Here is a 22,648-nt window from a genome sequence, read left to right as displayed (position 1 = left end):
ATGACTATTTTCTTCGAATAATTGAAATTTTACATCTTTGACTGAGCTTTCTTGACCAAGATAAACCATTCACTGAGCTCTTGATTTGTCGCGAAACACAACTGCATATAACAATACACCATTAATATAATAATAATAATTACTAAGTGCCCAAAACTGTAAAATCACAAATAAAGATAGAAAAGATGAGGTAGAACTGTAGATGAAGCACTTACCTTGGCTACACTTTGTCACGTTTAATATTTTCTAGTTTTATGTAAAGTTACCAAAAAGACTAATTCCATTAATTGAATCCAATTGGGACGTAGAAGAACAAAACTTAAAGCAAAACTTGAAACAAAACCTTGATTTTTCCTGTGAAAGTGAAAAATATGTATCTTGAAGAGTTTCTTAGTGTAATGTGAAATGTCAGCAAAGAAAAGAAGAACCATATATTTGTTCGATCAATTTTCTCTAACAGATTTCCTAAAGATACAAACACCAAGTAAGAATTCATCTTGTTCAACAAAAAAAAAGTAAGAATTCATCTCCATAAAGAAGAGTAATATTAGCTTCAAACTAACATCCTGGAACTCTAGTAAGAATTACAATATGAAAAAAGAAATTGAAAGAAAAACTAATTAGAAATGAATCTTTTATTTCTGAAGTTGATCAATTTCAGTCTAGTGCAAAATGTTGGGAAAAACGGGTCGAGTCGATGCAGCGAAATATAAAGTTTTCCCCATTTGTGTTAGTTACGAGGATAATATAAAAGAATAGTGGGAGCAATAAACAAAGAACGGAAAGTAAATAAGACAACAATTTTTTACGTGGAAAACCTCCTTAAGATGAGAAGTAATAAGACAATGATTATGGCCACCAATTAACAATCCCATTGTACAAATACTAGATGAATATGTCAAGAACAGTTCTGCCAAATTTCAGCTCAATCGGAAAAGAACTCACCGTCGGATTTTCCGAACAACGAAGACTGCGCGTGCTGAAAAATTTCCGCCCCACTCTTCTGGGCAACCTCCTTCTCTCTCCTATTTTCTTGTGCGTTTCTAATTGTGATTCATACTTCTAATTAAGATTAAGGAAGTATTTATAGACTTACCCTTAACGCTAATTCCACCGTCCTAAGTAACCGATCCAAAGAAACTTGACTCGGGCCCGGGTTTGTATCCTAAACCAAACCCAACTAGGTTTCCCCACTAGGAAGAAAACCCAACAAACTCCCCCTCCGACTAGGTAGGAGAAACAGCCAGCCCTGTTGTCCCCTTAACAGTCCTGGAAACAACCAACTCCGATTTTCCTCGACAACCCTGGTCTGGTCTCTTAGTAGGTCTGCCCCTGGCAAAGTGTAAGATGCATTACATATTAATTTTCACAAACACAAATTAAAAAATACGATAGCCTAAATGTTATTTGTCTGTTAATGTGTTCATCAAGTGTGAGCACGTTTCTTTGTCCACAAGGCAAATCGCAAAGTGCTTAAGCCAGAACGCTATTGTCAATTAGTTTTGCGAACACATTTTGAGCAAAAACGAATTTCTACTAAGATAACATATCACTGATAAACCTAAGCAATTACAAAATTATTGAAGAACAAATTAAAATTTGTAGAAAATTTTTCAAAGCCTTTTTTTCCGTTGATTTGAGTTGGAATTGAAACAGGGGTGGTTTTGACCTTTTATTTCTATTTGGATTTATTCCCAAGATTGGACCTTAGGTCCTTTTTCTTTTCATCTTTGGACCTTAAATCTATTGGCCCGAGAGTGGGCTTGTAATTAATTACACTAGATATAACTTGTGCCTCCGAGACGATAGATAACTTATGTAGATAGCAAGTATAATATGAAGGTGAAACATACCATGTATTATGATTTGAAGTTTGTATTCTATAGCCAAGTCCAAAATTCAACAAAAAAAAAGAAGGGTTTTTTGAGCTTACCCCCTCAAAACTAATTAGAAATTGAGTTTACCCCCTTCAGTAATTAGTAATTGAGCTTACCACGTTGAATTTTGTATTTTTAGCAAAACTACTAAAGACATGTTTGGCATGAGATGATAAAATCACAAATTACAACAAAAATCAGTCTTTACTAATCTTATTACCGACCAAATCAAACAATAAAAGTAAGGTGGAACAACTACGAGGAATCATATTGAATGATAATTGTTCTTGGTAGTCACATTTATTTCACGTACGCCAAACACAACCTTTGTGTTTTTGTTAAAAATAGTAAATCTAAGGGGGTAAACTCAATTACCCATTATTGAGGGGGGTAAACTCAATTACCAATTAGTGATGAGGGGGTAAGTTAAAAAAACCCAAAAAAAATCTAAAATTCAATTTTTTTTGCATGATTCTAAGTTTGTCTTCATTGCCTGTTTAGGTTAATCAATCGACAAAACTTCTTTAGCAAATGATAATAACACACATAAGTATGCATTGATCATGAAGCCAATAACCACCACAATTGCACGAGATGAAGATATGCAAACAAATAAAAAAAATTGCGGTCTTTTATTATACTCGTCCCTATGTCCAATTTCTCTATATGCCACGCAACATCAAAACATGTTTTGGGTATGACAAAATGTACAATTCTGCAATCAGTTCACACAATAGCACAATCTACGACCACAACTTTTTATTCCCAGCTTTGGTGTGACCTTCTTGAAAGAAAATCTCTATTACTTATTTCAATATGGGTAGGACAATCTAGACATATATTCCGCACTTCCTTAATAACATTTGAAACCTAAAGAGAGATCAATGAGATATGATAATAATCATACCATGTAATTACTAAACCTAACAAAACTTACTGAATGCATCAAATTCAGTAAGGTATAGAATGAGATATGTCAATTGGACTTATTATATATATGTAATATGGTTTGAAATTCATATTCATAAAACTTGTAATGGCTTACCAATCAGATTGAAACACGAAGCTACTAACGGCTATCGGATTAGACCAAGAAGGGCCACAAGTGAACCTGGTTGTTGGAATGAGGTGGGATAATCGTGTTGGTTTGATGGAATTTTTGATTAAACGATGAACTGGTTATTCTTCTTAAAACTTTAAAGCAACTTACCATCATAGTCTACAAGAATTTTCTTGTAACTGATTAAGCGACTTACCAAGGTAATCCACATATACCTTGGAAAAGGCAAAACAAAGATTCCTGATATGTAATTTACACTTTCGTTTCACGGAAATGTTATAAGTACATAGAATTTTTACTTAATCTTTGAAATTCTGACTCACGTTCACTAAAAGACAAAGTTTATCGAAATTCGACCACGATCTAAACCGTTCTTTTACTCAGATGAGTCAGCATGTCAATGATTAAGTAAAAAATTTCTGTACTTACAACATTTTCATTTCAGTATGTCCCAGAATTGATGACGGAGAGTAAAAAAGAAAAAGAAAGCGTAGATTAAAAATCATACTATTGAACTAGCAAGAAAAAAGATGCAAAAAGAACATACTGATTGACAATACATTGAAACGTAAGTATTTATATAAAAAAAAAACTCTATCCCTCTTAACATTACGTTAGCCCCTATGTTTGAAGGGATAGTTCATACAAGTGAACCAACAATAAGAATTCGTTTTAGTCTTTATCTTGTGGATAGATGAAAGACAGTTAGCACCATTCAATACCACATTAGATAAAACATAAAAGGTAGATAACATCAAACATATTACATTAAGGAACATTTGATCAGAAAAGACAAGTTGGTATCTTTTTTTTTGTTGAGAAACATATAATGGAAGAAAATGAGATTGAAAATTAATTGAAGGTAAATGGGGGAGAGGTGTAACAGTGCAGAGGAAGGGTTTCGGTGGCCAATTCAATATGGAGCCAAGGGTAGAGACTCAAAGGTTGAAATTTGAATAGGGTGCATTAATTTTGTCCTAATCAGCTCGCATTAATTTTGTCCAAGTCAAAAGAAATCCATTCTGCTTTGTTGTATAGAATACTAACAAACTTAAAATACGACCAACACGGCAAGATTCAAATAAACATCTGCATTTCATATACGTGCATATAGGCTAAACCTTCTCTATAAAGCTAAACATCAAGAGATTGTAATTGATTCATTTAAGAATACATCACGAAGTAAGAAAAATGTAATCAACCAACAGTAGTACGAACATCCATACTACGAGGAATACAAGAAAAAAATTTTCCATGTATTATTTGATTTTCACCTATCGTGTAGCAATATTTTATTAAATTCAAAACGAACAACTCTTCATTAGCAGTTGTATATGCAAAGACATTGGTAGTTTCCCGAGCCAGCGGACACTTCCTGACATAAGCCGTTTCCATTTTTTTGGAGGTAGCATTGCTTCCTACATGCTGGGAGATTGCAATTAGGACCCAAATTTTCTTGGCACCGTTTTTGAGCATGTGTTTCTTGCACCACCATTAAGGACACTACATCATAAACAAGAATAAGTAAGTTAATGCACAACTCAAATATATATATCTATTATATAAAACGCAATGTTTTGTGCTGACTGGGACAAACCGAAACACAAATCCGGTCGTCCAATGTAATTTTGATACATTATTTACCTTCAGATCTATTACCCACCTTGATTTATTGACCCACCAAAACAAAAAAAGTGACTAAACCCTCTAATCTGGTCGTTTATCTCTCCTCACCCCTTATTCTCCACTTCTCCAGCGTTACAACATTGATGAAGAAATTGATGATCAGATGTTACAAATCGATGCGGAAATTGATTATGGTATCTTCCCGTATTATCTTCTGCTTCCCGTGTTTCATTTCTTCACCTCTTCAATCTTCAATCAAATTTCATTTCTTTTTTGGGTTTTCTGGTTTACGACCAAAGTGAAGCCTTCAATAGGGTTTCATCAAATTGATTATTATTTCAGGTTCAATCTTGGCAGGCGAGTTTCATTCTTCTTTCATTTCTTCTTTGATTTAGGGTTAGGGTTTTGTTTCATGAAATTGATTAGGATTTTGTTTTATCATGGCAGAAAAATGATTTCAGGTTCAGGGGTTTAGGGTTTCACACACAACCACAGGACTCTGGAAGCTGGAGAACAACATAATCCAAGGTTCGTTTTTGTAGTTATCTTCTTGGTTTTTCACATCTGGTTTACGACTAAAGAGAAGCCTTCAATCTCAATATAGAGGTTTAGGGATCATGGTTTTTAATTGTTCAGTTCAATCTTGGCAGGCGAGTTTCATTCTTCTTTCATTTCTTCTTTGATTTAGGGTTAGGGTTTTGTTTCATGAAATTGATTAGGATTTTGTTTTATCATGGCAGAAAAATGATTTCAGGTTCAGGGGTTTAGGGTTTCTCACACAACCACAGGACTCTGGAAGCTGGAGAACAACATAATCCAAGGTTCGTTTTTGTAGTTATCTTCTTGGTTTTTCACATCTGGTTTACGACTAAAGAGAAGCCTTCAATCTCAATATAGAGGTTTAGGGATCATGGTTTTTAATTGTTTTTAATGCATCATGGCAGAAGAATTCATGAATCTCGGCATTGTTCATCAAGGCGATACACCTCATAACTTGACTGAGTGACTTTGAATACTTAGGTTACAAGACAGAGGGCTTCTCAGGTTCGGGTGTCTCCGTTTGTGTAAGTGATTGACATTGTTCATTCACATTAGTATAACACTCCTACTCGCTTCACTATTTTATTCGTAAAAGCAGTTGACAATTATTCTTTTCATGAACAGGTTAAAGATGTTCTCTTGGAACCTTCGGAAAACACAGGATGCCATGTTCTTTATTAAAACCGGTAATGACATGTGGATGCCATGTGGGCCAAAACAACGAGGAGCAGTTCAGACAAGAGACAACTATGCAAGAACTTGCAGCAAAAGGCCTTGTTGCGAAGGTATGCCCTAGCACTCAAGAATGCTTCACCAATCAGACTTTCAATTCGAAAGTTATAGCTCGTTTGCTTTGTGATCTAAAAAGACGTTTTCAGAAAACTAATCTGCGCCTAGACAATTCTTTTGTTTTGTTACCTTATTTATAAAATCATGTACCCGTTTGCTTTGTGATCTAAAATGACGTTTTCAGAAAACTAATCTGCACCTAGACAATTCTTTTTTTTCTGTCACCGTATTTATAAAATCGTGTATATATATCCCGTTTGCTATGTGATCTAAAAAGACGTTTTCAGAAAACTAATCTGCGCTTAGCCAATTCTTTTTTCTGTTACCGTATTTATAAAATCGTGTATATATTTCCATAGAGAATATTGGGAAAATTGTATTATTATTTTAATCTCGAATTGTCAGATTAGATGTATGCAGATACTATACATTTGTAAAAACATGTCACAGGAAACGCCCCCTTTGCATCTGCGAAAAGTAATATTATTGTGTATAAGAAAGTGAATGCCTTAAAATGCTATTATATAAAACGCAATGTTTTGTGCTGACTGGGACAAACCGAAACACAAATCCGGTCGTCCAATGTAATCTATTATATAAAACGCAATGTTTTGTGCTGACTGGGACAAACCGAAACACAAATCCGGTCGTCCAATGTAATTTTGATACATTATTTACCTTCAGATCTATTACCCACCTTGATTTATTGACCCACCAAAACAAAAAAAGTGACTAAACCCTCTAATCTGGTCGTTTATCTCTCCTCACCCCTTATTCTCCACTTCTCCAGCGTTACAACATTGATGAAGAAATTGATGATCAGATGTTACAAATCGATGCGGAAATTGATTATGGTATCTTCCCGTATTATCTTCTGCTTCCCGTGTTTCATTTCTTCACCTCTTCAATCTTCAATCAAATTTCATTTCTTTTTTGGGTTTTCTGGTTTACGACCAAAGTGAAGCCTTCAATAGGGTTTCATCAAATTGATTATTATTTCAGGTTCAATCTTGGCAGGCGAGTTTCATTCTTCTTTCATTTCTTCTTTGATTTAGGGTTAGGGTTTTGTTTCATGAAATTGATTAGGATTTTGTTTTATCATGGCAGAAAAATGATTTCAGGTTCAGGGGTTTAGGGTTTCACACACAACCACAGGACTCTGGAAGCTGGAGAACAACATAATCCAAGGTTCGTTTTTGTAGTTATCTTCTTGGTTTTTCACATCTGGTTTACGACTAAAGAGAAGCCTTCAATCTCAATATAGAGGTTTAGGGATCATGGTTTTTAATTGTTCAGTTCAATCTTGGCAGGCGAGTTTCATTCTTCTTTCATTTCTTCTTTGATTTAGGGTTAGGGTTTTGTTTCATGAAATTGATTAGGATTTTGTTTTATCATGGCAGAAAAATGATTTCAGGTTCAGGGGTTTAGGGTTTCTCACACAACCACAGGACTCTGGAAGCTGGAGAACAACATAATCCAAGGTTCGTTTTTGTAGTTATCTTCTTGGTTTTTCACATCTGGTTTACGACTAAAGAGAAGCCTTCAATCTCAATATAGAGGTTTAGGGATCATGGTTTTTAATTGTTTTTAATGCATCATGGCAGAAGAATTCATGAATCTCGGCATTGTTCATCAAGGCGATACACCTCATAACTTGACTGAGTGACTTTGAATACTTAGGTTACAAGACAGAGGGCTTCTCAGGTTCGGGTGTCTCCGTTTGTGTAAGTGATTGACATTGTTCATTCACATTAGTATAACACTCCTACTCGCTTCACTATTTTATTCGTAAAAGCAGTTGACAATTATTCTTTTCATGAACAGGTTAAAGATGTTCTCTTGGAACCTTCGGAAAACACAGGATGCCATGTTCTTTATTAAAACCGGTAATGACATGTGGATGCCATGTGGGCCAAAACAACGAGGAGCAGTTCAGACAAGAGACAACTATGCAAGAACTTGCAGCAAAAGGCCTTGTTGCGAAGGTATGCCCTAGCACTCAAGAATGCTTCACCAATCAGACTTTCAATTCGAAAGTTATAGCTCGTTTGCTTTGTGATCTAAAAAGACGTTTTCAGAAAACTAATCTGCGCCTAGACAATTCTTTTGTTTTGTTACCTTATTTATAAAATCATGTACCCGTTTGCTTTGTGATCTAAAATGACGTTTTCAGAAAACTAATCTGCACCTAGACAATTCTTTTTTTTCTGTCACCGTATTTATAAAATCGTGTATATATATCCCGTTTGCTATGTGATCTAAAAAGACGTTTTCAGAAAACTAATCTGCGCTTAGCCAATTCTTTTTTCTGTTACCGTATTTATAAAATCGTGTATATATTTCCATAGAGAATATTGGGAAAATTGTATTATTATTTTAATCTCGAATTGTCAGATTAGATGTATGCAGATACTATACATTTGTAAAAACATGTCACAGGAAACGCCCCCTTTGCATCTGCGAAAAGTAATATTATTGTGTATAAGAAAGTGAATGCCTTAAAATGCTACTTAACTTATAACGTTTTTCTTGTACATCCTTCCACCGCCCATAATGAAAACAGATTTCGGCAAAGTACTTGCAAGCCAAAGGCCAACGGTTAGCAAATCTGATCTCGAAGTGCACGAGAGATTTACAAAGGAGTTTGGAGAGGAAGGTTGATAAAATTCCAATACAAAATCAAGATTCAAGCGATTTCAGTATAAGGTAATTTTATGTACTTTAAACTATCATTGTTGGAAGGGATGAATTATACCACATATCTTTGTTGCTTGTTCGAAGATATCAAATTTGTACTGTTTGTATTAGGATTTTATACTTCTCTATGAAGCATGTTTTCTTTCTATAATCCATGGAAGCGAAATTTAAAACTATTTTATCTTGTGTTATTGCTCAGAATGATGATATGTAACATGGTTTTTCTTCGTATTTTCATCGTTCTCACATTTTGCTCCGACTTAGATTTTGATTTATTTCTTCATGTACTACCCATGAAAATTTGTTGTCACAACCCTCACTGTGGCACTCTTCATATTTTAAGTCAAATTGTAAGTGTAAATTTAAGTTTTCAAAGGTATTTGTATCAGTATGAGAACACTATTTTTATATGTTATCCTTTCCAGTAGTGGTATTATTGATGACTTCATCCCTAATATAAAGTAAAGTGAATGTGTATGTGGTCACAGTGGTTACTCACATTTGGATCAACGCTTACCCATATTTTGCTTACATGGACGATCCAACTAAAATACCTTTAGACTATTTTCTGTCTAACCCTAATTCAGGAATGGTTGATCCATACACAAAGTTACACTATGATAATATGCTTTATGCACAAGTTGATGCAGTTATATATGCTATTGCTAGAATGGGTTGTATAGGTTTGGAAGTTAGGGTTTTTGAGACTGGGTGGCCCTCAAAAGGAGATATAAATGAAGTTGGTGCAACCATACAAACTGCACAGGTTTATAATAGAAACTTGTTGAGAAGGCAGATGGCAAATGAAGGAACTCCTTTGAGACCTAATCAGAGGCTTGAAATTTATTTGTTTGCTTTATTTAATGAAAACATGAAGCCGGGACCGACTTCGGAAAGAAACTATGGTCTTTATGAGCCAGACGGCACCATGACTTACAATGTTGGTTTTTCTTCGTTCTCGACTACATCAGCTTCTTCTGCAACTACGTCTGTCTCTTCAACTACCTCTGCTTCAATTTCCTTGCCTTTTTCTCTAACTCGGGTAATTAACTTTCAGCGTTGATGCTTTGCCCGACCAAAATCCCGGCCGGGCATTTCACCATTTTCCATCTGTGTTAGTATGCTTACAGGTCGCAAGAGAGGGGCAGCAAAGTTTGGGATCTTGGATATCTTTACTAATGGCCGTCCAAATAATTTTAATACGAAAACCAGTATAGGAATACAATTATTTCTTGAGGTATAATTTATGCCGAGTAGTAATGTTTTTCTGGGAATATGTCTTTATGAACTCATAAAGGTTTCTGCCCTTATCATTGAGGTTCATATACAAATAACACTTGAGAGAGTTAAAAGTGAGAGACTAAATGACATTTTATGTAGTCCTAACATTTATATATGAAGTCCTTGTAGGTAAGCTCGGTTTGTTATTCTATGATTCAATTATGAGATGAACGGTACAATAGAGGAACAAAAATTATATGGTGGCTTTAGTTAGTGCATTGTCATTCATTTTACAAAGAACATGCCCGTGCCCCACGGGCACGGGTTATACCTAGAGATTTTTGTTCCTCTATTGTACAAACAAAAACACAAATCCAGTCGTCCGTTCGGATTTTGATACAATCCCCACCCTTTGATCCATTACCCTCCCTAGAAAATACAAATTCATTTACCCACTTAATGAGAGAAGGTAAATAAACTGGTTAAATCTGGACCGTCAAGATTATCATCTACATCGTTGAGCTCCTTCGCGCTTTACATCCCTTGGCCCGTTACCATTTCCTTTTGTCGAATATCAATTTCTTCATAAATTTCCTTCCGTTACTAACTTACCATCTTCCCTAATCGAACAAAAACGCACCTCCAGAATCCCAATTCCATGTTTCACCTGATCGGTGTCTTCCCCGTCTCTCTCTATCTCTCTTTTCCTCTTTTTTCTAATATTACTTCAATTTCATTCTTTTTTTCTCTCTAATCTAATATCATGGTTTATTGTTTCAATCTTTACAGGAATATAATATTTTCCCTGTTTAAGTACAAATTCATTCTATGTTCATGGATTATGGTAAGACCTTATTATCTCTTTAATTATCATTTATGTCGAATGTTTTACTGTTTCATTCTATTTAAATTTTGTTCTGATAACTTTGATATCACTCGACTATGATTTAGATTTTTCTTCTTTGCTCTCTTTTCAATTGTGATAAACTGGGACCTGCAATGTTTATCATTGACACACACTACGTGTTCGATGAATTTCCTAAATGAACTCATTACATTATCATGTTTCTTCAAATTTTCCTAAAGTTGTGTTGTCAATAATACTATCACAGGAATCATATGGTTAATGTTGAGGTGTATTTAGCTTCTAATTTCTTCTCTTTAATCTTCAATAATTGTGAAATCTCTTAGTTATACGTTAAATTTTCTTCCACTTAAGCTATTTTGATTCAGTCTCTTGGTGGCGCGCGGTTACTCCGTTAACGAGAATGGATCAATTAGGTACCTCTGGGTATTCACCTACATTTACATCCAACTCTATTTGGGGCTCTCCTTTGAAATTTTTAGTAAGTTTCTTCTTCTTCCTGCCATTTTTCTTCTTCGTATTATGTAGCATTTGTACGCTATTGCTTTTTATTTTATTTTTCTTTTGGGACTGAACTTTTTTTTTGTTTCCTGGGATTGATTATTATAGGGGTTTTACCTATTTAGAGTCCTTGTGTAACCGAGTTTATATCTCTTTCCACTTACAAATACTATTTGTATAGATATTTCAGTACCAGCTAAGGTTAAAAACACATTTTTTTGTTTCCTTGGATTGATTATTATAGGGGTTTTACCTATTTAGAGTCCTTGTGTAACTGAGTTTATATCTCTTTCCACTTACAAATACTATTTGCATAGATATTTCAGTACCGGCTAAGGTTAAAAATACAATTGGAATGCAAGTTAACGGGCAATGGATGGGATATTAGATGATATATATTTATCCTCTCATTGGTTACAAATGTGGTTCTCTTGATTTTGGAGATGCTAATGAAGAAGAAATGACTTTAAGGAAGGGGCTTCAGTTTGTGAAGCCTGGTTCACATAAGAATATTAACCTTTTTAGATCATCCACTGAATATTTTTCATCTAACATATTGTTCTATATGGAATTATAAACTTTTTGTTTTATACATGTGATATTTCGAAAGTTTTGCGTTCCCTAGGTTTGTTTCCATGAACCATTTTGATTTCTATCTTCTTGTGCTTAGAGACGACGAACTTAATTCATTGTTGTTTATGTTATTAAGTTGTATGTTGATGAAGTGATTTTAGTGTCATCTCTTATTGATTTTATCTTCTGCTTAGTCTGATCAAGTAGTATTTGAACAATTTTTGAGAAATGGAGTTGGTATTCAAGCTGTAGAGAGACCTTAAGCAAAACAAGATGAATGTTTTCTAATGAGCGGAGTTCTGAACTCGAATCTTCCTGGCAGGTCTGATCACCATTTCTCTAGCTCCAGAGGTTACACCATTCTGCTCATATATTCAGGTGTCATTATTGTATTTCGTACAATCTGCTTGATTCGATGATAGACGAACATCCTCTAATTTTGTTCCATTTGTTGTTGATGATGTTTGTTAGACTACTCAGGATTCAAGATGAAGTTCCCAGGTACGTTTAATGGAAAAAATATTTTATTAGCAATGATGAATTTTTATTTGGTTCAAATGATGGAAATTCGGAGCTGTGAAATAATACACGAAAAAAAGTTGCCTACATTGTTAGAGATACACATCCCGCTTTGGTTTTTGATGAGTTCACCACAAAAGCACAAAAGTCACCGCAAGTCCTAATGAAAACGAAGTAGGTGAAATGTTTTGATTACTTCACTATTGCCAATGTTTGAATAGGTTCATTAGCAGTATATAACTCTTCATTTTAGTTTTTGGGATCGTAGATTCAGCCGTGTGAACTCTGGATTTGTAGCTAATTTTATCATTGTTTTATTTGTGGATCACTTTGTGCATAAGTGTTAGGTATTTGCTGTAGGCCTCTTTTTGTTCCAAATTTCTTTTTTGTTGCAAATAATTTTTATGGGTTGATTTTATAGTTTGTATTTAATAGTGATTCAATCTGGTTGCACGAAATTATGTGGTTCTTATGTGATTCTTGCTTCAACAACTTATTTCAATCTAAAATCTTATAACTAAACTTCATTGTTGCTCGAAAATGATGGGTGCTTTTTAATTGTGTTGCCTGGTTTGTTTATTTTTGTTTTATCATTTTCTTACTCAATGGGACTCAATAAAATCTGCACCATAACACGTTCATCTCCTTTTTTTGATGTTGTGTTTGGCAGGTCTACGAATTATTAGTAGTGTTTGACGAAGTCGGCTGAAAGTTTGTTTTATTGTCTCATTTTCATGTCAACATTGAAGTTTTGCTCAATGTTGTTTGTCGAATCTCTACGAGAGTGTAGCTTTTATGGTCTCCTCTACCAATGGATATTTAGAATCATTCTACTATTTGGTTAAATGTTGTTTTATATTTACGTTTTAGATGACGGAGTTTTATGGTATTGATTAATTTTCATTTGAATCATTGTATCATTGTGATTTCTTATATACCATAAAATATCATAGTGTTTGACGAAATTGTCCGTGCCCAAGGGCACGGGTTATACCTAGTATATATATATCTATTATACAAAACAGATACTTGTGACTAGGACACATTTAATATAAAACAATGTGATTAGGACAAAATAAATGTCCCTTATGCTGATTAGGATCCTCCTGGCCGCCACATGTACATCTTGGTCGAAACCTTCCGATCTAGATGAATCCAGCGGTTAATAATACACTTCTCCGACCAAATGCCCTTACGACCTTCTCTTCTTCTCTTGTTTGTTCCGCTTCATCTTCTGTCTCGATCAATGAATTCTCTCTTTCATCATCAAATGATCACTGCCCCTTCATTAGGTATCTCCTTCACCATCAATTTTTTTTTTTTGATGAAGTCCTTCACCATCAATTGATCACCCAAATATGGAACCCTATTTCTTCGATTTCCTCCATTGTCGACACTTCCAATCGATTCACTCTCACTTTTTCTGTGATTTTCCATCTACTGCAGTGATCTTTTTTTTTGAATAAAACTACTGCAGTAATCTACTACGGTTTAAAAGAGAAAAGAGAGAGAGAGAGAGAGCTGGTGGAAAAGGGTTTAAACAGAAGAGTGAGAAAGAAGAAATCTCACAAAGAAATCACACCCCCAATCTTCATCGTCTCTTTTGGTCTCTGGCTTATCCTCCCCCAAATCTTCAAGGCATAAATCACTCCCCATCATGGCAGACGCTTCATCCTAACAGTAAGAAGAAACGGTGCGTTCAGATTTTCTATTTCAATTTTACTTTCTTCCACTAATTTCTCATGGTAGGTTGTTCAAAGTTCAGAATAAATTATGGTTCTTTATTTGGTCACCATTTATGATGGATTCTGATTTTGCGATGAAGTCTGTTTCTACAGCCGTCGTGGGAGGAGCGTCAGTTCATTCCTATTAGGATTCAAGATCAATTCACAAATTTTCTGTTCTTACATACCAAATTGTGCTTGACAGATATTCCATAGATAGTGTTCGTTTTCTCCATACGTTAGGTCCGAAATCGACTTACTGTATGTCTCCCAACAGATTTCAACTTGTTTGTTTTGTCTATGTTAGATCCGAAATGGGCTCATGTGTCTCATTTGAATGATTTATCTGGCTAGATTTATTTGGGTAGATTATGTGAAAAATAACAAACACCACCTTAGTATTCATTAAGGAAGGTCTGGATTTGAATTTCATGTACGAATGTTAGAGTTTAAGGATTAATTTTCTTTATGACAGTATGATCCATTTAAGGTCATAATCGGTCATATTTGTCTGACAGTGTTCATTCTCGAATTGGGGCAGTTACTTTGTTCATGTTATAGGCTATGCAAATTGTTCTTCCTATTGAAGGTTTTCTGCATGTTTATTTCTCTTATCTCTTTCAACTGGTGCATTTGAACACCTTTTAACATTCTAAATGTAGACTATTTTTCGTTTTCTTTACCGTGGAGGTTGGATGATTTCTTTAACTTATTTGATACTTTCTATTTCAGTCGATTAAGAGCAAAATATGTCGAAACTAGCCATGCTAACGGAGTTTATTCTTTCCTTGTATGTGCTTTAAATGCGTTTACAAAAAATTGTCGCGCGTCTCCTGCAGCGTAATGGGATATCCATATGGACGAAAACCTGTTACAGTAAGTACAAAGTTTACATTCTTACTTACTTTGTATCGATTAACTCTTTGTATCAACTAACTTTGTCGATTTAAAAAAAAAATTAGAATTTCAAATACTTTTGGGCGAATTGTTTGTTACATTTACTTAATATTTATGATGATATCTAGACAAACTTAATTGTTCTTCTTTTGTTTTTCGTAGGCACACAATAATGAACTCTAACACTCCCACCAATCCAAGTGTTGCGATGACAATAGGTTTGAAGAATTTGCTGGACTTCGTGATTCATTACCAAAGCTGATTTAAGATTAAACACTCCCTACCACGATTCGAATGATTTTCAAGGTTCTAAAACAGAATCAGTTACTGTGAGTGTCATTGTCCTATTTTATATCTTTATAGAAACATTCTTCCTGAAAAACTTAGTTCATACAAATCCCATTTTAGTCAAACAAACTTCCCTCTCAGTTCTTCATATATGTTGAGACTTGAAAGAGTTGTGATAGTCACATGAACTGCAGGGGTTGATACACATGGCATCCTTCTTTTCTGAACCTTGGTTGGAAAGGTGTTGGTTATGTTTCTTCACGGATTCTTAGCTTTAAGTTAGTTAGCTTTGCGTCGCTTGGCCAATGAACACTATTCTTATTCTTATGTTCTTGTATATAGATTTTTGGAAGCATTTGTTCAGTGGGAGGTGGCCATGCTCTAGGCAAAGAAGGCCCTCCTATCCACGCTGGAGCTCGTAATGCTTCTCTTCTTGGACAAGTAAGTATATTCCCATTTTAGAAGTTGTCTTTTCCTTGGAATCAAGTTGTGTGGTGACTCTATTGGAGGTGCCTGTGTAACTAAGGTTACAGTTGTAGCCTATATGGAATGTTAAGAAAATTAGCACCAACTACTGATACTGGTTCTTAGAGCCTATAGAACTCCTCATGTACATGATTATGTGCCTTCTGTTACAACATGTTTGACTCTTTGAGCGATGTCCAATTAGTGTGTTCACTTCCTTTTTGTCGAACTTACACTTCTCATGGTTCCAATGAATTTAGGGTGGATCGACAAAGTACCATCTAAGCTTAAGGTGGCTACAAGTTTTTAAGAGCGATAAAGATCGTCGTGATCTTGTGAATAATTTCTCCAATATAATCTTATACTTGATATAATGTTGTTTTTCTTTGGGCTCAAGGTTGGGGTTCTCCCTGCCCTTGTTGCGTAGTCCCTGTTTAGTGTCAGGCTCTCTTCGTGTATACCCCTTCCTTATGGTGTAGCCATTCTCATTTCCGAAAAAGTAAAAAAAAAAGATAAAGTAAAATCTCATGCTAGATGACAGCTTCAGTAAGAAATGACGTATTCTGAAACTATATGTTCATACTTTCAACTTGAGAAGCCCGATCTTTCCAGTTTACTGATGAATATGAAGTCTCTTAAAATGCCTGCTCACTTTGACTTGTGCCTAACCTTTTGAAAAGGTAACCTGTGGATGTGCAACTGACGTTGCTGCGGCGTTAAGAGCTCCTGTTGGTGGTGTATTATTTGCTCTTGAAGAAGTTACATCCTGGTAAACATTGCTTTCTTTTCTTGCATTATTGTTTGATGCAATGTTTATATCTTCATAGTATTTCATCTTCTTGTGTTGAAGGTGGAGGAGTCAGCTTATGTGGCGTGTCTTTTTCACATCTACTATAGTTGTTGTTGTGGTATGTACTGCAATGCGCTGGTGTAGAAGTGGAAAATGCGGACAATTTGGTTCCGGTGGCTTCATTATATAAGACATTTCAAGGTTGATATTTAGCCTTTTCTACTGCATGTTTTTTTTACTCCCTTTGGAGCATCTGATCAATTCCTTTTATTGTGTTGAAGTAACCATATCTCGTACTTTTTCTGCTATTTTAGTGGCCAAGATGGCTATTCATTAAAGAACTACTGTCCATGAGTATAATTGGGATTATTGTAAGCTCAGGAACTGCTATCTGACTAAAGTTCAACTTTGGTAGCTATTCTTAGTGGTTCTTGAATATTTAAAATACAATGTCCATCTTTTCAGAACTCTTCATGGCATGAAATAGAAATTTTGAATATTTCACACTTAAGGGGAATTAAGTTGTTAATATTATCTGCTATGGTGAAGATTTAAAAATGACACCACACTATATTTGTAGTACATTTGCAGAAGCTGACATTGCATTTTTATTTATATTATTAAAGTCATGACCCGTGGCGATGATGTTTGCAAGTATCGACTAATCCTCTTTACCTTCATACGAAGTTTATTTCTTAATTTTTTCAACCAGTATTAGTTCCACCAGTGAGTTATATTGTTTTGTTGTTCTTGAGAGTTGATACTTTCATGACAATCAAATACAACTAAATTTCTGATGATAATACGATCCTTAACATAAGCTAACTTTCTTTTGTTGTTTCATTGTAATTACTTTATTGTTTTTATTTAATTTGTGCCACTCATTGTTACTATCTTGGCCTTCACCAGGAGAATACGAAGATTGTATCAATTGGAAAGAGGTTGCGTATGAAGTATTCACTATGTATGTTGTCAAAGCTCCTTGAATGAATCAACAACTAGCCACAGTCTGCCTCAGAAGATCATTCTAGAAAGGATACACAACCAGGGATAAATGTCACACTATGGATTGCCTTCAGAAGTTACCAACAGTAGGGAATCTATATAGAAGGTGAATCTACTAACCATTTGCTAACTACAAGCAACTACTCCTATGAGGTTTGGTCTTCCATAACTCAACCCGGCATTATGGTGTACCCCGAAAATGATTACTTATCTAATGATTCAATGGAAAATGGTGAAAGTACGTGCGACTAGAGCAAAAGCTTTGGAACCCTCAAGTTGCCTGACCTATTTGGAAGTAGAGAAATAACCATTTTCAAAGAGAAGAAAGTGGAGAGGAGTGATTATTTTTCTCGGAAAAATTTATCTTTATAGTATGTATAGAAGAACACCTTAGGTTGCAAATATTTTGGTTGATTTCATGTACGGTTGGGATGCCATTATGGCCTTTATCTAATGACGACCTCTCACATCTTAATCATGATGCAGGAGGCCAAGGTAACATTTTGTTTTACCAATTTTAGTTTAGGCTTTATGTAAACCCACTTGATCATTTGAATAAAACATTTATTTGTAGTTTTGAAAAACAAAACAAACATCTATTACGGCCGCAACGTTGCGAATTGTTAATGTTATAGGCTTACCCATCATTTGGTGCAAGCACTTATATTTATGATATTCAAAATTGGTTAAGCAACTTTGCTCTTTGAGATGACCATTATTTAGGTCATAGATCTGAGTTCCACACTAGACTTCAAACATGTTAAGCGAACCAATTTAATTTAGAAACGTCTTACAATTTAATTTAACATATGTAAATATGTAATTAAAATGAAGATGAAGTTCATACTTCTTTTCATTGGTTAGTTTTAGAACAACTTGATGAAGTAAGAAAGTTCTAGACAAGTGAAAATGATTTTTTAGAAGGAAAAACTCAAAAACCCAAAGGTAAGGGCAATGCTACAAGAATGAATACCAAGGAATGTACTAGACTTTCACACATGATAAACCAAATGCTTTTATCTTAGTTTGTCAGAGCATGCCACAAAATATGCATAAATTTGCAACTTTGGACTTCATCATGAAGACTTATATTTGTTCTTCATAATTTTTGTGAACTGAATTTTATTGTCAATTTTGCTTTATCAACATAGCCATACCAGTGTGGTTATACTGCGCCACCACCACCTCCTCCTTGGGATACATTTGCTTCGTCAAAGTAACCACCGAACCTTGTGGTACTGCTCCAGAACTGCATCCTCCTTGGGATACTTTTACTTCAAACATGGAAATTTCCATAATGTGTGTATATTTTTTTTTCCCATAATAACTTATTTTGATCAAAAATTTGGAATTTTTTTTTGAGAAATAAACTATGATCTATGTTAGTCGTTACAAGGCATTGATACATCTAAGCACGATAACCTCCTAATTTAAACCATAATGAAAGAGGCCTGAAGCCCGTCAATATGAAAGAGGGCTAAAATTTGACAAATTTATTACAATATTTACTTTGTATATTGTCTAAATTACTAGGATAAATCTTGATGGCAAATTGTTCCACTGAGAGTCGATCCCACAACCTCATAGACTTAAGATGGGTGTCCAGCCGTTACACAAAAGGGGGGTGGACGAAAGTTGGAAATATTAACGTTCTATTATTTTAAAAGTACACTATTGAGTGGTTGGTTTGTTTGTGTCTAAGAACTATTACTATTGAACATAAAACTTCAGATGAGTTGAATGTTTTTGTCAAGGTCAATGTTGAAGAAAGCGTATTCGACATTCAAAATGGATTTTATTTATTTCGTTTATCTTTGTTTGAAATATATGTTATCACTAATATTATGTTATGTTGCAATAGGTGCATACTCAAGGGCCTTCCCATGAGTTGAAATGTTCGACCTATAAACATATACCATCAAAGGACCTCACTCCCTTAGGGTTGGACTTGTTCTTATCAATATAGTGTTTTAGTTTCAGTATGCTTTATTGTATCGTCTTTGTTTAATCCATTACAAAATTTACACTTTCTTGTGCATCTTTTAGTTCATAATAACTACTTTCGATGTAGGTAAACATTTTCTTAACTTACACCTAACCCAAATCCAATAAACCAAGGATTCCATCTTCTTTGGAAATCGAACATGGGACTTCCAGGATTTTTTAGTTTATATTAACACTATCAACCACTTGGGCTACTAAGTGTTGACATTTATGTATCAATGTTATTATGATTTATTCTAAAAAAGATTGTGTCATTGGTGGATAGAGAGCACTCTTGGGGTTCGTGGATGGCTGCGTACAATTGAAGTATTCAAATGAGTTTCCAAGAAAGATATGTTCTTTTTATTTTGGAATCTAAACTACTGAATATTTTTTTCTATCAAAAATTTAACTAATAAATCTTTTTCTTTCAAAAATGTAATTGTTAAATATGTATTTAGCTCGTCTTTCTATTTGATACATAATGTAATAAATGATTTCATTTACATGAATTGCAATAACTTAGAAGTGTATTCAACTCGTCTTTTTATTCGATACATAGTACAATAGTTCGTTTACATAAAGTAGAATAACTTACAAGTGTTGCAATAAAGGTATTTTTCGTAAGGGGCATTGCCCCCGCACGTAGTGCGGGGGTTATGCCTAGTATATATATATATAAACAATGCTAGTAAAGAATGAAACATGACTTACTAGACAAAAAAATTAAAACCATGAGGAAAACATTTGTGTAGGAGAGCTTGGCCATCTCTAACTCCTTTAAGCACAACACAATATAACTCAAGCAAATGTTTTAAAAGAAAAAAAAAATTCAATACCCACACTTTGAAGTAACACCTTTGCTTGGATCTTCAAAATTTCATATTGGATTGTCTCTATTTATAGGACTTAAAATCAGACAGATCAATCTAATGATGTGTTGTAATAAATGCATAATATATGTAAATGATACCAAATTGCTTTTTCTTACTTTTGGTTCAAAATTAACTTTTTTAAGAAGTTTTTGTGGTGTTATTATATAGATGAATATACATATATAGAAAAATTAACGTATAAAGATTTCCAATAAGTGGGAACGACAAAAATGAACTCTTAGACTATCTCCCGCGTCAGGATAGTAGTTGCAAAATCATTAACTTCAGTGAATTTTATTTTTCGTGAGATTTTAATTAAGTGTTTTAGATTTCCTTCCCGCTCAACAATAAATTCTTAACCATTGAGATTCATTTGAATTATTTTTGGTTTAGATATTTGTTTTTCGAATCTTTCATTTACTGAGAACAATGATTGGAGATATCGGAAACTTAACAACCCATTGGCCACCTTCGATGTAAAGAGTAACTGCAAAATCTTTCATTTCAAGGAGATATATAAAGAGCTAAAATAATCATTTCAGATTTAGCAATTCAAAAAGGAATTGGCAATTTCAATTATTTAATAAACCTTTTTTATCGCATTATCATTAGAAAGTAAATTGAATTTATTGGCGAAAACCCCACATAATGGGTCCAAGTAGAAAATTAGGGCCACTTTCTAAAATTAATTTTTTTTAAAACCCATTTTTTTAAAAGTTCCCTAACATCAAACCCAAATACGGATCTCGAAGTACATTTTTCAATCTCTAGGAGCCCAAAATTTCTATAAGTAGGAACTACAAAAATCAACTCTTAGGCTATCTCATGTGTCAAGATAGTAATTGCAAAATCATCAACTTCAGAGAATTTTATTTTTGCATGAAATTTTAATCAAGTGTTCTAGATTTCCTTCCGGTTCAACGATAAATTCTCAACTATTGACAATCATTTGATTTGTTTTTTGTTGAGATTTTCGTTTTTCGAATCTTTCATTTGTTGTTAACAATGATTGGAGATATCGGAAACTTACCAACCCGTTGGCCACCTTCGATGTAAAGAGTAACTGCAAAATCTTTCATATTAAGGAGATAAATAAAGAGCTAAAATAATCAATTCAGATTTAGCAATTCAAAAAGGAATTGGCAATTTCAATTATTTAATAAACCTTTTTTGTCGCATTACTCGTTAGAAAGTAAACTGAATTTATTGGTGAAACCCCACAAAATGGGTCCAAGTAGAAAATCAGGGCCACTATCTAAAATTAATTTTACAAAGACCCATTTTTTTAAAGTTCCCTAACATCAAACCCAAATACGGATCCCGAAGTACATTTTTCAATCTCTAGGAACCCAAAGTTTCTAGTAATAACCCTTCTGCCCTTCTATATATAAATCTCTTTTCCCTCAGGGCCGTAATTCTAAGGCCCAAAATACGAGGGATAATAGGAAAGGAGACCCGATCTTAAAAGTTAATGCAAAAAAAATCCACTTCGTAAAAATACAATTATAACCCTTCCTAAAGTAACAAAAGTCAAACAAATCCCGGAACCCTTCCCACCCAAAACGAAAGGACTTCTGATTGTCAGACTTGGGTTTATAACTTAAAAAGTCTTTCTCTTCAATCGCTCACTTTACTCTTTCAACTCCTCTCATTCTTGTTGACTTCTTCTTTCTACACATTTACCCACCAAAAACCTACATCTACCACTTCAATCTTTACATTTGTACTTATCTCTCTAAATTTCTCGACTATTACTCTCCATTTTGAAAGATCAGTTAGCATCAATTCGTAGACTATCACAATTTGTTAGGGTTTGAGAAGAAAGCTAGAGTTGTGTCGGCTCCTTGCATCAACCATTCAGAACAATCAAAAGATGATGTCGTTTGAGAATAAACTCTTTGAAATGTATTAAAGGGTTATTAGTGTTTAAATTTTAGATCTATATATTTGAAGATCCATTAATGAAGTTGTTCTTGGTGTTTCTTTATCTTATTTCTTTTTATAATAACTTCTTCGTTTCTGATGGACATATATGATTTATTTAAAACATATTTCTGTGCACATTTTGATCTTTCCTTCTTATTTTTCTCTCATTCGTTTCTGCTTTCTACGTTTTCATCCAAAATTAGAACATCAACCAATGTTGTGGAAGGATAACGTTACGTGCTTGCAGCACAAACCATTATTTTCGAACACATGTAGTTATGTTTTGAGCACACATGTAAATGCTCAACGTAACCATTAAACAGTATCTCCCTTTTTGTTGTTTAATGTTTGCAACTTATCTTCATAGATACCAAACAAAAAGCACGGTGGTTCAAGCATATCGTTCCTTGCTTCAAAAATTTGGTTA

General features: G+C 34.2%; 1 protein-coding gene and 1 long non-coding RNA gene across 13 annotated transcripts; both read left to right on the top strand.

The window, feature by feature from the left end:
- The first annotated feature begins 4,655 nt into the window (after positions 1–4,655).
- LOC147567151 (uncharacterized) lies at positions 4,656–13,233 on the top strand. 11 transcript variants are annotated; one of them, XM_086653775.1, is made up of 15 exons: positions 4,656–4,920; positions 5,011–5,091; positions 5,304–5,384; positions 5,508–5,627; positions 5,728–6,909; positions 7,000–7,080; positions 7,293–7,373; positions 7,497–7,616; positions 7,717–7,877; positions 8,456–8,598; positions 10,600–10,654; positions 11,044–11,156; positions 12,072–12,127; positions 12,221–12,442; positions 12,939–13,233. In XM_086653775.1, the coding sequence occupies exons 9-12, from the start codon at positions 7,755–7,757 to the stop codon at positions 11,071–11,073; spliced, it is 351 nt and encodes a 116-aa protein (XP_086509901.1). In that variant the 5' UTR covers positions 4,656–4,920; positions 5,011–5,091; positions 5,304–5,384; positions 5,508–5,627; positions 5,728–6,909; positions 7,000–7,080; positions 7,293–7,373; positions 7,497–7,616; positions 7,717–7,754; the 3' UTR covers positions 11,074–11,156; positions 12,072–12,127; positions 12,221–12,442; positions 12,939–13,233. The 11 variants fall into 11 exon arrangements, 6 of the variants coding, with proteins under 6 accessions (XP_086509901.1, XP_086509903.1, XP_086509904.1 ...); XR_015230703.1 differs by lacking the exons at positions 4,656–4,920; positions 5,011–5,091; positions 5,304–5,384; positions 5,508–5,627; positions 7,000–7,080 and adding an exon at positions 9,720–9,826 and having other exon boundaries at positions 6,623–6,909; positions 8,456–9,631; positions 12,221–12,250; XM_086653777.1 differs by lacking the exons at positions 4,656–4,920; positions 5,011–5,091; positions 5,304–5,384; positions 5,508–5,627; positions 7,000–7,080 and having other exon boundaries at positions 6,623–6,909; positions 7,500–7,616; positions 11,976–12,127; positions 12,221–12,250.
- Positions 13,234–13,448: 215 nt separating this feature from the next.
- Positions 13,449–18,030, top strand: LOC147567150 (uncharacterized). 2 transcript variants are annotated; one of them, XR_015230709.1, is made up of 8 exons: positions 13,449–13,560; positions 13,715–13,961; positions 14,832–14,868; positions 15,052–15,218; positions 15,520–15,618; positions 16,323–16,411; positions 16,493–16,633; positions 17,342–18,030. It is a non-coding gene; the product is annotated as an uncharacterized LOC147567150 (long non-coding RNA). The 2 variants fall into 2 exon arrangements; XR_015230708.1 differs by lacking the exons at positions 13,449–13,560; positions 13,715–13,961 and having other exon boundaries at positions 14,735–14,868.
- The last annotated feature ends 4,618 nt before the right edge of the window (positions 18,031–22,648 follow it).

The sequence above is a fragment of the Eschscholzia californica genome, unplaced genomic scaffold (assembly GCF_041429995.1).
Source record: "Eschscholzia californica isolate CP2 unplaced genomic scaffold, dmEscCali1.0.p SCAF_1, whole genome shotgun sequence".
In the NCBI taxonomy this organism is placed as follows: domain Eukaryota; kingdom Viridiplantae; phylum Streptophyta; class Magnoliopsida; order Ranunculales; family Papaveraceae; genus Eschscholzia; species Eschscholzia californica.
This window is presented reverse-complemented; position numbering and strand designations above follow the sequence as displayed.